This window comes from Dendronephthya gigantea, unplaced genomic scaffold (assembly GCF_004324835.1).
Source record: "Dendronephthya gigantea isolate DGI-Jeju-01 unplaced genomic scaffold, DenGig_1.0 000007F, whole genome shotgun sequence".
Classification (NCBI taxonomy): Eukaryota; Metazoa; Cnidaria; class Anthozoa; order Malacalcyonacea; family Nephtheidae; genus Dendronephthya; species Dendronephthya gigantea.
In genome coordinates, this window is record NW_021163017.1 from 3,090,816 (window position 1) to 3,107,013 (window position 16,198).

The 16,198-nt window shown below is 37.2% G+C and overlaps 1 protein-coding gene across 2 annotated transcripts; it reads left to right on the forward strand.

Moving 5' to 3' along the window:
- The first annotated feature begins 3,864 nt into the window (after positions 1-3,864).
- Positions 3,865-13,383, forward strand: LOC114516914. Of its 2 annotated transcripts, none has more exons than XM_028536525.1 (13): positions 3,865-4,188; positions 4,618-4,773; positions 4,952-5,107; positions 5,656-5,844; positions 6,562-6,738; positions 7,468-7,644; positions 9,025-9,201; positions 9,536-9,724; positions 10,153-10,332; positions 11,203-11,325; positions 11,824-11,898; positions 12,412-12,774; positions 13,189-13,383. In XM_028536525.1, the coding sequence occupies exons 2-13, from the start codon at positions 4,639-4,641 to the stop codon at positions 13,279-13,281; spliced, it is 2,034 nt and encodes a 677-aa protein (XP_028392326.1). In that variant the 5' UTR covers positions 3,865-4,188; positions 4,618-4,638; the 3' UTR covers positions 13,282-13,383. The 2 variants fall into 2 exon arrangements, with proteins under 2 accessions (XP_028392326.1, XP_028392325.1); XM_028536524.1 differs by having other exon boundaries at positions 3,865-4,177.
- The last annotated feature ends 2,815 nt before the right edge of the window (positions 13,384-16,198 follow it).

The window sequence follows — 16,198 nt, forward strand, 5'->3', positions numbered from 1 at the left end:
GACAGTATACGATTCGACTGATCTATAATTATACAATAACTTAATGCTGAGTCTATGGGCTCGAACGTGACAATCAGGAGCGCTTCCTCCCACAATACACTGAATGTGTATCCCTATAAACGAAGGAGCCCCCCCCCCCCAAAAAAAAATAGGAAATCAAAATTTTGAAATAGTACGTGGCCAGTGTGGCTTATAGGTGAACTGTCATATGACTGGGCTGGACCATTGCTGTAGCTTGGGGAAATGCGATATTATCTTTCGTGAGGTGTATACTAGAGTTAAATTTCGAATTTGTTGTTAGCTCCCCCAAACGGAGAAAGCTAAAGAAATGAAAGAATGCCAGAGTCATAGCTGTCCGGATAATAATGGAGTCATAGTTTGTAGTGCTAGGGAAACAAGCAACGTGCGGAAGAGATCTAAGTGATAAATGGTGATCGGTAAGCGAAGTCGAACTTTATCCCCCTGCGATCGCTTTATACCCGGTAGTACAAGTTGCAGCCGCAGCATTTTTTGTAATGGCGGCGGCCAAATATGTTTTGATCGATGTATACTTGATAGTTCTGTCCAAATATGCAACGTATTCTGTCAAAAGGGATTCGTTGGCAGGGAGACAATGTTCGACCTTTTGTCCCCTAAACCAATTTACAAAGTGCTTAAAACTTCTTTCGCCTGCGCTGTAGGTCTGCTTAGTTGTTGTGGCAACGGAAAGATTTATATATAGCGTTGAATATCATCGTTTAAATTGCAAGCATTATTTCGGGGACCAAACATGGGTTGATATCCGCCTGCAGTGGCAGTTGACGGAATCGCTGCATGAAGCTGAAAACGAGAAATGGAGTCTGCTATTTCGTTTCGTTTGCCACAAATGTGCGTTGCACATATGTACATATTATATCGCAGGGTAAAGCTATAAGGTGCGTTGTGTACATGTATTATGTGCATGGGGTATCCCTGAATTCTTAGTACATATATTTTCACCATGTCCAAGCTCAGTTTGAGTTCCTGAAATTATAGAATGAATTTTTTGCAATAATAATGTTTTTCAATTAATTTTGAGAGATCGTGTCTTGCGATAATTAGGACATGCCCGGCTTAGAATGAATAAACCTTTATTTCAACAAGGTTGTCCAACTGCTCTTGGATTGCTTAGACATTTGAGTCTGAGCAAGAAAAGCCAAGAATAGGATACTGTCGTCTGTCGTCCGCATACAATAGTATACTGCAGTTACGTATAATATTTGGAAGGTCGCTAACATCAAGCACAAATAAATAACATTGGGCCAAGTATTGAGCCTTGCGGGACACCAGTAATAAGCTCAGGTTCGGAAAATACACTTGATATAACCGACACTTTCAGCTCTTTGTTGTAGACAGTCTTCAAACCAAGTCCATGCATACTCATGGTTCACAAATCCCAAAGCGGAGAGTTTATTTAGTAACAATTAACAAATGGTGCTCTTTCAAACGTTGTCCGAAAATCCCCGCTGTCATTGTTCATAATGTGTCTCCGAATTGTGTCAGCAAGGGAGAGCTGCAACTCTGTAGAGTGATCTTTTCGAAATCCACTTGGATAAGGGCTTAAGAGTTAAGATATTTTGTTCCCTTATAGATAGTCACTAATTTAATTGCCTATGAACAGCTCTCTGCGACAGCTTTGCATGAGACTATGGGGTCGGGGAGGATGGAAATTGGTCTATAATTATCTAGGTCCTCCATTTTACCTTTGTTAAAGCCCCACGCACACGAGAGCTATCAAGTGAGCTAATTATAAGACCTCGCGAGGCAGCTCAGCCCAAAAACCACCCTCACAAATGAGAAACCCGCCTCTCGAAGCAAACCCCTGACGAAAAACTATCCGCACACGAGAGTAACTTGCTGAGCTAGCAGTCACGCGTGGTCTTTAGCCCAGCTATTATAGAGGTTAAGACACCCCTGCCCCGGCGCACGGGCACGAATAGTATATATATAAGCAAGGGAATAACACACGCCGATTCCCGGTCATCAGGCTAATTCATCAGGCGAATATTACTGTACAAAATTCTTATCTTTTTGGTATAACCAAATATAACCATGCATAACTCAGTTCATTTTCATTCAAAAGTTATTTTTGTCCCAGGTGCTGTGAGCTGTCAAAACTATAGAATCACTTGGTTCATCAGGTAACGAAGAGTATGAAGTAAACTGACATAGTGACACGAAACTTAGTTAACTTACCATGTGGATCTGTCTTCGTGCCAAATTCATTCCTGGCACTGACATTCCACACAATTTTAAGTAAACATGGCGGATTTATTACGACAATTATCGCTGGAAATTAGAATACTCATTTGTTTGGTTATTAAATCATACGTTGAAGAAGTAAAAGTTTCGATAGTATCCAAGATAAGATACATTGCATATACTTGTAACCAAAAAATACAAATTGCTAAAAATATTGCTTGTAAATTTGAGCGAACTAAAAAATATTCGAAATTAAAGACTAATTTACGGAGAAATTATTGGTGGGGCTAAAGCCCAGCGAGCCAGCCTGCTCGGCGGTCCCTGCGTTGACCCGGGTCCTCCGTTAACGGACGTTACTTATCGACTTCCGTCGAACGTTACTTATCGACTGTCACCATGCAAAACATACAAGAATATTATAATGCAACGTAGTTTATAGATTTTGGGGCTTTGAAACAGATTAACATCGTTTCGCAAAACATATTAATATTTGACTGAATTAAAAAGCGTTCAAACAACAAATTGTAGGTATTTCTTAAGACCTCCCATTCAGTTGTTATCATATACATCAGTAGCTATATAGAGATACTGCAAACCGTCTTGACCTTGTAGCTCAGTTGGAAACCCGGAAGAGCACCGGACCAGCAAACCAAAGGTCGCGGGTTCCATTCCCACCGTGGTCAAGCTAATTTTTCAGCTTGCCCGGTTGGTGACTCAGAGTAGCAACATCACATATACATTTACTAGCTATTATCATTTATAGACCTGGAGCGAGGGGAATTCGACGAAATATTACCCCCGACGGAAGATATATCCCGAGGGCTTCGCCCGAGAGTATTCGAAACAATGTTAAGCTATATATTGTTGAGTATGAGTATTCGAAACGATGTTAAGCTATATATTATATCGAAACAACGTGTAGGCAGCGCAAAAGCTGGGTGAAATGGCTTCTTTTGCCTCCATTTTGAAATTGTTGACAACCTCGAGTCGTGTGCGAGGCATCCACGCGTGGTACACGTATTCGAAGTCGAATACCCCGCATTCGACTTTTATAGCATAATGTGAAAAAATTCGATGGAACTCCATGATTAATTTACTGATCACGTGGTACAAATCGAGCTTTCTGATTAGATGATTTACAGTTGAGATATAATATTTATCATTTATAGACGTGGAGCGAGGGGAATTCGACGAAATATTACCCGCAAGGGAAGATATATCCCGAGGGCTTCGCCCGAGGGATATATCTTCCCGAGGGGGTAATATTTCGTCGAATTCCCCGAGCGGAAGGTCTATAAATTATATATTATATCGAAACAACATTTAGGCAGCGCGAAAGCTGGGTGAAATGCCTTCTTTTGCCTCCATTTTGTAATTGTTTGTTGACAACCTCGAGTCGTGTGCGAGGCATCCACGCGTGGTACACGCAGCTTTTATAGCATAATGTGAAAAAATTCGATGGAACTCCATGATTAATTTACTGATCACACGGTACAAATCGAGCTTTCTGATTGGATGATTTACAGTTGATATATAATATTATGATGAATATGACTTACCGTCAGTCCATTTGGCATACACAGGTCAGTGACGATTGCAGCTCGTGATTGCATCCGAACGCAACAAAATATTGCAATGAAATGAAATTGAAACACTTCCGCCCTAGCTTGGAGTTATAAAAGCAGAACCGAATAGTTCCATTGTCATTTCGTTGAAACGACGAAGTGACTTTGCAAAGTTTATTGGCTATTTGAAAATCCTTGTGCTCGTTTACAAGAGTGTCGAAGTTCTCAGGAGCGAAGGTTTATTATCCACTGTACATAAATATTTTTTGTACACAGGATCCTAATCACCGTATCCTTTATTGGATTGCGAGGTTATGGTCGAGATGGATGGTATAAAACGAGATGGAACGACGGTGTTGATGAGAATTACAAAAATACTAGTTTACCAGAAAGTAAGAAACATGTCAGTATAAAATTATGAAACAAAATTGATATATGTAGTCATGCACAAGTCAGTATCATGCTGGGAGTTTATGAGCGAAAATATTACAAAATATCAAACAGTTTTTGGCGTTAGGGCAATATTTGGCACCTTTTAAAGGGCACCTACACTTGGATGGTTAGGTGTTAAAATGGAATCTTCAAAAGGGTATAAGTCCCCCAAAATATCACATGTCTTCAAACACTGTTATTATTTTAAGTCTGACGTAATTTGTTACACTGTCTTATGGTTTATCTTGCACTTTGTATATAAACATGCTAAATGTGACCACATGCACATCGGGATAGCCATTCAAAGGAAAGAAATAATCTAAAATATTGCATTCTAATGTCATTGATTGTGCAAAGTTATTGATTTAAAGTTGTGTACCAATATCTTTTGTGAAATCAGGGAAAAAATGATGCACAGAAGATGATGAATCAATTGGAGAAGATGGGGGAGAAGTTGGATTTTGAGCAGGAGTCGGATAAACTGATGTTAGAGGAAATTAAGAAGTTGAATGTGGAGATTAAGAGTTTGAATCTGGCATGGTGTTTTTGTCTATCGGTACGTAGATAGCATATATTGCCAAATTGCAGAGAGTCAATTAACTTCGCTATTTCAAATGTAATATATATTACATTCCTCTCAGCCATTTAGCATCCAGCAATATTTGAATTAATATATTATATCTTAATATAAGAAAAATATATCAGTCTAAAACTGCCTATTTTTGTGAAATTAGAGAACAAACAAGGTGTCAACAAGGATGGATGAATTGGAGAAGATGGAGAGGATGTTGCATCACGATAAAACAGTGATAGAGAAGATTAAGAATTTGATGATGGAAGTAATGAAGAACCTGGTGAAGACGCTGGATTGTGAGCCATTCGTTTCATTGGTATGTTAAATAATATTTCATAATATCCACAATTGCCTAAAAGAAGAGTTGTTTCTTAGTTGGCAGTTCTAATCAAAATGTAGGCCTTAATTATAGGTGATACAATAGCTTTTAATTGATTCTGTGTACGTTACTGTAATTTATTACCTCATTTCATAGTGGAATATTAGTAGTTGACAAGATCAAGTGAGCTGATTCTTAGAGTTAACAAGTAGCTTTAGTGCAACATTTTGGAAAAATATTCAGCAATATATTTTGTGAATTCATGTATTAATTGCTTTTAGTTTTAATAAATTACCTGAAATTCGAGTTCATATACCAGTTATATGTTGGTAAATCTTTGATATGTATTTGACATAATTGAATATTCATTTGATCATCCTGTAGCTATTGCATCCGTTGCCAGTCATTACAGAAAATATTAACACACTGCCGTTTCAAATGTGATATTGCATTCCTCTCAGCCATTTAAATAGCATCCAGAAATTTAAACTAATTATATTAGTGTTATTCATCCTGAAACATTATCCATTTAAAATATTTTTTAGTTTAATCAGGGAGTGCATAAGGGGTTGAGCGTAATGGATGATTTGGAGAAGATTGGAAAGATGTTGGATTTGGAGCAGGAGTCGGACAAATTGATGGTGGCTAAGATTAAAAGCTTGAAGGTGGAGGTAATGAAGATCGTGGTAAGAAAGCTGGCGAAGGATCTGGATTGTGAGCGTTTCGTTTCATTGGTACGTAGATAGAATTGCGTAATATGCCGGACCATAATTGTCTGTCAATATGTAGGCCTATTTGTGAGCTGGAATTAGCAGCAGCTGAGTTGGCACTAATAGCCAGCGATATATTTTGTGATTTTGTTTAATTTTTTGTTTCATATTCGAGTTAACACATAAACATGTTGATATGTATTCGACGCAATAGTTATTTGATCAGTACAAATTTCACGCTGCACAAATCTTTAGAAATTCTCTTGATTATTACTTCACCAATACCGTTGAGTAATTTGAGGAAATGACGGGGCTTGTAGTGATTCCATAACCAAAAACCAGGAATATAATCATATTAACTTTAATCCTAAAGCAGACTCCAACCCTAGGCTAACCACTAACAATAAAGGATTAGACAATGTGCACACGGTAACGTTTTCGGGCGTTTTTTTTTCGTTATCAAACCAAAACGGTTTCAACACCGTTAATTTACAATGAAAGTTGAAGCTAATTTAACATATTGAGCAAATTTTCACTTGGATCATGTGGACAGGGCGTCAAGACGATAAGCACATTCAAATAACCAACCTCCTCATTTTTCTAAATCATTACAGTGAAGTTTAGCACACTCCTATATGTAATATTGCAATTCTCTCGGCCATTCAGATGCACATATGATATAAGTGTAATGATTATGGAAAAACTTGTCAATCTCAAAATACCTATTTTTGGTGAAATTAGAAAAGTAACAACGTATGGAATGTAATGAATAAATTGGAAAAGATTAAGAACACGTTGGATTTCCAGCAGAAGTCAGACAAACTAATGATGGTGAAGATTGAGAATATGAAAATAGTTGTAGTCAAGAAACTGGTGAAGAATCTGGCGAGGGAGCTGGATTGTGAGGGTTTTTCATGGGTACGTGGGTAAAATTGCTAAATATCCATAATTGCCTGAAATCAGAGTTGATTTTTATCGATTCTGCAAACCCGTCCGTTGATTGTTACCTCTTTTTAAAGTGGAATTAGTAGCGGCTGAGTTAACAAGTAAAGTACTGTATTTTGGAAAAATTGTCAGCGATATATTTTGTGAAATTGTTCAACGTAACGAATTAGTGAGATATAATCCGTTAAAGAGCCTAATTGAGGTAGGGCTCGCTGTAAATGCAATCGTTCTGGGCAAGACGTTTTGCGGTTGTAAACAGAACGAAGACGACGTCTAAAACCCATCACAGGTCTTTAATTATTCATTTCCTTTCAATGACCCATTGTATTGATAGCCGTCGTCGTCGCTTTCGCGTCCTACATGCTTAGGGTCTAATTCCACCGGCGCTTTCTCTCGGCGAAATGCGAAATATGTTTCTTTTGAATTTCGACTACTTGAATAAACTAATTCTGCTTCATTGCTCACAATTCAAAAAAACCAGGCGAAATATTTCGCATTTCGCTTGAAAATTTAGCTCGTGGAATTAGGGCTTTAAGGTCCCTATTATAGAAAAGCTCAAAACACAACTATTTCAAATCTAATATCGCATTCGATCTATCCTCTTAGTCATGATACTTATTAGCGTTAAGAAATTTGATCTAATTATATTGTTATTCTTTGTGGAATATTATCAATTTTAAATTTATTTCTTGGTGCAATCAGGGAGTGCACGAGGGTTTGAGTGTAATGGATGATTTGGAGAAGTTTGAGTATATGTTGGAATTTGAGCAGGAGTTGGATAAAATGATGATAGAGGAGATAAAGAAGTTGAAGACGAAAATAATGGAGAACCTGCTGAGGGAGCTGGCTGAGGAGCTCGTTTGTTGGGGTTCGTCATCGGTACGTAAATAAAATAGAGTAATATCCATAATTGTCTGAAATCAGAGTTGATCGGCGGTACTTCAATATGTAGGGCTTATAGGTAATACGATGGCTTGCATCGCCTGTAATCTAAAAGCCCCCTCACACTAAACTCGTTGAGTGGGTGATCTAAATCACGTCGTAACGATAATATTGAGGCTATTTTCCATTAGGTGATTTTTAGTAGCTCACTTTAAATCTTCCGATTGATCAAAAATTCGCATTGATGCAAAAACGACTTCCACATTATTCAGTAATAACAGAATTTCAATGCCACACTCAATACGTGCGAGTTTGAGTGAGCTTTTTCAATACAGGCGCATACAGTGGTGTAGCCAGCCTGACGATTTTGTCCCGCTATGTAAATTTCGTGTTATTATAATTATTAATAATAATTAGAAATTCATTGTTTTCACAGTCAATGAACACCAAAATATTAGCATAGCGGGACAAATCGTCAGGCTGGCTACGCTACTGGGCGCATGTCTCGAACGAACATTGTGATTAAATGTGTAACTTTAGTTAACTGACCCAGCTATTACCCTCCATTACGTCCACGTGCTAAATAAAACCGTACATCCACAAAAATTTCATTGGTTGATTGAAGCCTTTGTCAGTCAGAATGGTACCAGCCACTGCGTTCCGAATCAAAACCGGAAAGTTTATCACACTACTATTTTTAATAATTACAATAATATACCTGAAAATCAAATTGTCCTCCGTGTCAATAAGCACAAAATGTTGAGATTTCAAAAACTTTCCCTAATTTTGTCCCTGATGCAAATATTTTGAGATCAGTATTGCTTGAGAAAAATTTTCTTGCCGCCATTTTGAATCAAGAATTAAAAATATTTTGGCTATTTCTCTCCCGCGCGTTGAAACCGGTTACGTCACAAGAATGCAAGGCGCGCTAAGGAGAACTAGGGACTAGTCTGCTTGTCAATAAGTTCTCCGTGTCGCACTTACCTCATCCGTATTCGCTGCAGCGGCAGATTTTTTTATATTAACCGGTAAAGATCAATTCGCGGAAAACTCTGTGTATAAAAAAAAAGTAAAAAATGGCGGGAATTTGTTTGAAATCAAGAATTTAACGATTCTGACGAGAACATTAACCGTATTCTCGATGAAAGACGTACAGTGAACACAAAAGAGTTGACTAATGTTTAAATACAGTAATTTTTTATGCCTTCTTCGAGTACTTTTACTGATTTATAGGAATACTTTTCTGAACTTTTGCGGTACTGTATGTTTGGCTATTCTACAACTTTTCGCAGCCATTTATTTGATGTATGTAATTGTATTGCTATTAATTATTGTAAGAAATATGAATCGAAAATTATTTATCTTTCGCGAAATCAGGGAACAATCCTGGCAATGGACGCAATGGATAATTTGAAGAAGATGGAGAACATGTTGGATTTGGAGCATAAGCCAGATAAACTGATGCATGAGGAGATTAAGAAGTTGAAGATGAAGGTAATGAAGATCGCGGTGAGGGAGTTGCCGGGAGAGCTGGATGATGAGCGTTACATATGGGTACGTAAATATCATTGCGTAGTATCTTTCATTACCTGAAATCAGAGAAAATTGAAGCTAATGTAACATATTCAGCAAATTTCCCCTTGTCCTTAGATCGTGTGGACAGGGCGTTAAGACAATATCACATTCAAATATAATTTAGTTTGATACAATGTAGATATCTTTTGATAACTGAATAGTACGAACCTTCTCGTTGTGAATCATTACCTATGCTGTACGAACCGTCTGGTTGTTGATTATTTCATATGTAATATTGCATTTCTCTCATGCATGATGTCATTCATTATGTAAAGTAAGTCAACCTAAAATTACTTATCTTTGGTGTAATTAGGGAAAAAACAAGACAGAGCAGGTAATGAATGAATTGAAGATGATGGGGAAGACGTGTGATTTCAAGCAGGAGTCGGACAAACTGACGGTGGAGGAGATTAAGAAGTTAAAGATGGAGGTAATGAAGAACCTGGTGAAGAACCTGGTGACGGAGCTGGATTGTGAGGATATCTTGTCATGGATGTCAACGGTGCGTTGCGATGTGGATAGAATTGTATAGTCTATATGATTGCTTGAAATTAGAGTTGATAACTTTACACGATAACTTTAAGCGTAATTTATGTATTAAAAAATATGCAATAGGTAAACACTTTAGTCATTCTCTTGATTGGTTTAGATCAGCGGGCTTAAATATATTTCAGCCTGGCAAATTTATCATTTTAGCCCGCAAATACACCGCAATGACCGCGAAGCTAATATAATAAAGGGTTAGACCATGTGCACACGGTAACGTTTTCGAGCGTTGTTATTTTCGTCGTTAATCATTACGGAAAAGCGTAGTACACTGCTTTAGATCTAATTATGTAATATTCAGATGCGTCTATGATATCAGTGTAATGATGTCATTGATTATGGAAAAAAAGTCAATCTAAAATTATTTATCTTTGGTAAAATTAGGAAAGATGCAAAACATATGACGTCATGAATGAATTGAAGATGATGGGGAAGACGTTGGATTTGGAGCAGGAGTCGGAAAAACTGATGATGGTTAAGATCAGAAAGTTGAAGATGGAAGTAATGGAGAGTTTGGTTAAGAACCTGGCGAGGGAGCTGGATTGTAGGGGTTTTATATCATGGGTACGTGAATAAAATCCATAATTGCTTGATCTTAAAAATTGATATATGACCATTATATGACCAATATATGCAGATTTTTGTTAATGAATATGTTTTTTTTAAATTTAATTGAACATGTAAACATTCAGCCACAGTGATTTAGCGAAAGATTGACTGGCAAATCAATAGCCGATCTAGTTAATTTTTTTGCAATGTTTATTTCGCTCATAAAATGCTATTTATAGTAGCTATATTATAAAACAATTATACCCTTCGCTTTCGTCTACTTCGTTGATCGCCAATCCATATACGACTTTGTGCTAATGGTTTATTTGTTAAATATATATAATTCAATTTGCAAACTCCGTTTCAGTAGGCGCAAAACAAGATCAAAACAACATATGGTGCCTTACAAAAAAGGTTTTATGAAAAGTCTGACGTTATATTTTACAGTTAAAATTCAAAATAATTTACCATAACGCTGACAGCAGTTAGGTAATTTATTTTCAATAATAATCTTGCTGTATTTTCTGCAACTTTTTCCACAAAAACAGATAAATTATGAAAAATACGACGGCCATTGCGAGTTGCTATGACCACTGTGCTCTCACTTCCTGAAAAAATATTTCTGCACTTTCTATTCTCACATGCTAACCCACACAAATTTTTCAACATATCTTATTACGTTTTCACTTATACATGTTATTAATTTACTCAAAAAATTAACGATGAAGGTCCACAGAGCCCTTAACATGATCGTAAAACATGGGAATAATTTTTGGAATCCGAATAGTCACTAAGTCACTAAGTTAAACCGATGCAAGAGGTTTCTGCATGCATATATTTCTATATTGTAAATAAAGTTGAAATTATTATATTTGGCAAATTCAGAGACCAAACGAGGAAATAAGGTATGAGCTGAAGAAGATGGAGACGATGTTGGATTTGGATTTGGAGTCGGATGAACTGATGAAGGAGCTGATTAAGAAGGTGATTGTGAAGATGCCAAACCAGGTGAGAATGGGAAACATTACATTTTATATTTGCCTGTATAGGTATACTAGTGAACTAATGTGTTTTAGAAAACATAAATGATATAGTAAAAAAGTCGTATACAAAGGGTCAGGTGCCGCGAAGATCGTTAAGTAGGGGTGAGGCCATATATTTATTCATATTAAAAAGCCTCTACCGGTCTGATATTTCAGAGGAAAGACCTCACGCTCGGTCAATAATCAGTTAACCTTCACTGCAATTTATTTTCCTTCAAATCATCTATGCACATTTTGATTGCAGAATATTTAACACTTATTTACCGCGAGGGAAGGAATTATTATGTTTTGTGGACCCGAGACCGGTCGAAGAGGGGAAGCCGAGTGAAATATCGACGGTGGAGGGTCCACAAATACCACCTGTCCACGGACAGGATTTGTTTGGAGTTTGAGCTAATACTCTCCATTTTTGGTTGCTTTTTTACAGCGCCTTGTATACTTTATTTTTTTTATATTCGGGCAGGATTATGAGAATTGCATCTTTCATTTTTCTTCTTATCTCTCAATGACGTTTCACCTGATATCGTTGGAAAACAAGGTACGTATAGAGGAAGTTGCACCTTTAATACGTATGACAATACAATGGTAATTTGACCGTCCGAAACGTAGACAGTAATCAGCTCGTCGGACGCGTGGGAGGGCTGGGCAGACTGGAGCCGCCTCGATAAATCTTGACATTCATGCGAAACAAACCTTGCTTTATTTTAATGTTTAGTTTTGTGCGTTAGCTAAAAGCAGTCGCTGAGATCACAACGAGATCGTGTTCTTAAAATTTTACACCCAAAAATATAGGAGAAAATGCTCTTTCTTCCCCGAATCCCTTGAAACGTAGTCACTTGTTAAAATCCTACCCCCCCCCCCCCAATCCTAATTCACTTCCGACGGGCCTGCCATTGATATGATCACACGCGCTTTCTTGTAATATTTATAAATCTAAGAAATCTTCTACCGTTTGTTTGATTTGTTCTTAAAGTATGGACTGGAGTATCTTAAGCTATTTCCGAAATCCTTGCGACGTAATGTTTACTGGATATAACAAATTTTGTTGCAGATTTTAATGAAAAAGAAAAAATCGAGGTGTGAAAAAAGAAAGGCTTTATTAACAAAGAAGAGCGTGTATTCCATGAAAGGTTGTAGTTATTCGGAGAAATTTTCATCCAAGAAGAGAACTTATTCCAAATTGAATTGTGGCTATTCTGACATGTTTTTATCAAAAGATGACAATGCGAACTCTGAGCGAGATTGTAGTTTATTGATACAAGTCACAGACGCCACACGACTACAACTTGCTCTCGCCTGTAAAACAAGAAGCGAAGTCGTTTTCAAGGCAAAAAGGCGAATTTGGAGGAAGGAACCTCCACAAATATGGCGGGAATTTCCCCCCAGGATGATAACAATCTATCTAATTTCGAAGGTAAAAGGAGAAAATGAATTATTTTGGTAAACTTACAGTCGTGCCAATAGAAGCGTTCCGAAAAATGTTGACCAGTTCATTTCCTAACTTGAAGGAACACATCTGCACAATTCCTCAACAATTTAAAAAGTTTCTTAAAAAGTTCCTAACTTCCTGTTTCAGATTGCTCAAAAATAAAATATAAAATTTGATTGGTCAATGAAACAGGAAGTTAGGAACTTTTTAAGGAACTTTTTAAATTGTTGAGGAATTGTGCAGATGTGTTCCTTCAAGTTAGGAAATGAACTGGTCAACATTTTTCGGAACGCTTCTATTGGCACGACTGTAACAAAAGGCGGCATCTTAAGTAAGAGACTATTTACCAATGTTGTAAAATTATTTTAAAAATTGAAATATTATATTTTTTCAATGTAGGTTTTTTTCCAGATGATTTTCTGGATAACATATGGAATTTTGATGATGCGGGATTATTTGGCCAAAGCCACGTTCCATTTTACGACGTTTTAGAGGATCTTTCCTTGCCTTCTGAGATCTTCCAGTCTGATAATAGGGATTCCTCAGATACATACAACGTTGTTGCACACGAAATTGCCGAGGAAATTCAAGAGGAATCACTTTGGCCCAGTGAGATCCACAGGATTAATACTAGGAATTCCTCAGTTCCAAGAGACGCAGAAGGAATTCTAGAAGAATTTGAAGACGAATTTCTATTGACCACTGAGAATTTGCTCGGTGCATTGGAAGAACCTAATCAAGTCTTCCATGAAAAAATTATGAATCTGACAACAATGTCAGCAGAGTCAAATATGAACTCTTTTAACACTGAGCCCACGACTGACAATTTGGTCTCAGAGCCCAACAGAGGAACTCTCCAACCAATCAGGAACCTTGCTTTAACCACTACAGTACCTAATGTAACCCTAAATATTCCTTCCGGAATACTCGTGGGCACCTCTAATTCCAGCGTGTTTGTCGGTAATTTACCCCGCAACAACATTCAGTTCGTTACGGCAGCTGAATGCCTTGGACTGACTGTTGAGCGTAATAGTGATTGCAGTGCTGATCATCCTGCCACAGAATGCGTTCTTAAAAACAATACCATCCCTCTTCCCAGCCAGTCGTACGAGTACACCAGTGCTGAAATATCCCCTCCCCTTCTTGGTAGCCACGATACCACCATTGTGAATCCTGACAGTAGAAAAAGACTATTTGAAAAGGACAGGGAAGATATCGAAGCTGTTGTCCCTGTTTCTAAGAAAATGGAACAACAACCCTGTTGCTCTAGAGATGTAGCTTCATGTGAAGGACTTCCCGTGCCTTCTGGTGAGACGTCTGAGACGTCATCCGCGTTTGAAGAAGGCCTTCCCGCATCTTTTGATGGTACTTCATCGGGGGTTGAAGAAGGACATCCCGTTGCTTCTGGTGATGCTTCATCTGTAGGTGAAGAAGGACTTCGCGTGGCACCACCTCGTGGCAGAACAACTCGTGGCAAAACAACTCGTGGCAAAACAACTCGTGGCAAAACAACTCGTGTCCGCAAACCGTCGAAAAAAGCTCGTTTGAGTCAACAGGAAAATCAGCTTAAACAGGAAAATGAAGAGTTAAAAGCCCTGGTGCAGGAGTTATCAAGAGAACTGGAGTTTCTGAGAAACTGTATAGTCGGTAAGTTAAAGGTCAGTATTATTGCTGTGAAAAATAATAAAAATTAGAAATTTCTTAAAATTTCTTTGTAAAATACCCATTTGTTTCTTTTGCATGTTTAGTATATATAAGATTACTATAAAATAGAATAAAAACATCGTCAGCTTAATAATAGCAACACTAGCGAATATATATAAAGCTAGAAGCTTATTTGAGCTGTTTCAAGAGTGATATAAGGAACTGGTCATAAAGTAACTGTTGGACGTTATAACTTTAGCCAAAATGTTTTAATTTTTATGTACTGCTCCAATTTTCTGAGCTTTTTCACATTTTTCGTCATTTTTCATTCTCAATGTCTTTCACCCTTCAGAGTTATGTTTCTTAGATGTTTCTTACTGTGTTTTGCTGTCTGTCGTATTTTCTGTCCAACAACAGGAGTTTTATGGGCAAACTTCTCTCGGGTTATTTTGGTGGCCTTTCACATAGGGTGGCTTCACATAGGCTTTTATTTTTTAAATCGATTATTGAGTTATATGTGTTTATTTTGTTTTGTTTTTATTCTGTCTGCTATTATTTACTCACTATAAGGAAATTTCTTTCTCACGTAATGATGAAAAATGTTATTTTAATTCACTACCTCCCAGTGCTCGTTCTAACATTGTAGCCACAATTACATAGCCAGTTATTATAAGGCATTAAAGTAACATGTATAATAGGATATAATTTTTTTTCCAGTAAGTTAATTCTGGTTGAGACATATTTGTCTGATACGCCAAAATTTTTTTCCGTTGTCGCATTTTCCTTGATTTCCTTTTATTCCTTGGTAATTATTTTTCTTTGGGTATCATGCAATCCTTTTTAAATTTTCTTATTAAATCAATTTTGAAATTTTATCTGCGAGAAAAAATGTACCCTTTGCTCTCAAAAAATAAGCGAGTTACTTAATGACCAACCTTTAGTTTCGGATCACTCGTATAAACGATACAGGATTCGTACAAAAATTGATAGTCTTTGGATATATGAATATGCTTCATGGTGGTCCTTCAGCTCATAAAGAGGTATCATGAAAAGTACTTTAATTCTTTTTTCATGACTAAAAATTCAACACTTGATGGTTTCCGTGTTTGGATGGCCTGATCCAAACACGATAAATGCCGCAGTCTGAAACCACTTTTAGCGAACTTCAAACGCCCTATTTTCTGTTTAAAAAATTCCTCGAATTCATGCAGTGTTTCCTGGATTTCTTCCTGACCTGTACGAATCCTGAGAAAGTGAATTAGTTAATTACCGTAAATTTAGCGGGCCCAAATATATGAAATAGGGCATTACCATATATCACGTCAAATGTAATGCCTTAAATTTGCGCAGTTATGATCGGTTGTTTGAAATTGATTGGCGCTATAACACTTCATGAGTTAAATCTGTATGAAATCGCGATTTTTGGTAATGTATTTTTGCAAGGCCTTTTATGTTAGAGATCAGCATGTTTATGATGATATAAGAGTTGGAAAGTTTGATTTCGGTTAATCTAGAATTAGGTCAGCTTGCTTTTGAACAACCGATCTCGTAGTATATTGAATGAGAGATAATGCAGCTATTATAGTTAAGTAGTTCATCTTCTAGTATAAGAGATGTTTTAGAAAGCTTAAACGAACGGGTGGAAATCCTTTTGTTTTTCTTTAAACGATAATCTATCGTGATCTCCTTGCTAAGTTAATAGAGCTAAGCTAAGGTGTCGTTTTCTCTTGGCCCAAAACGCGAAGCTTAATTTTCTGCGCAATCA

What these genes read in the sequence shown, in the direction of transcription:
- LOC114516914 (XM_028536524.1), top strand. Translation starts at nt 4,100, where the DNA reads ATGGTCGAGATGGATGGTATAAAACGAGATGGAACGACGGTGTTGATG. An exon ending in ATTGTGAGGGTTTTTCATGG is followed by an intron (nt 6,739 to 7,467) that starts GTACGTGGGTAA and finishes TGGTGCAATCAG; the next exon opens with GGAGTGCACGAGGGTTTGAG. An exon ending in TGATATCGTTGGAAAACAAG is followed by an intron (nt 11,899 to 12,411) that starts GTACGTATAGAG and finishes ATTTTGTTGCAG; the next exon opens with ATTTTAATGAAAAAGAAAAA.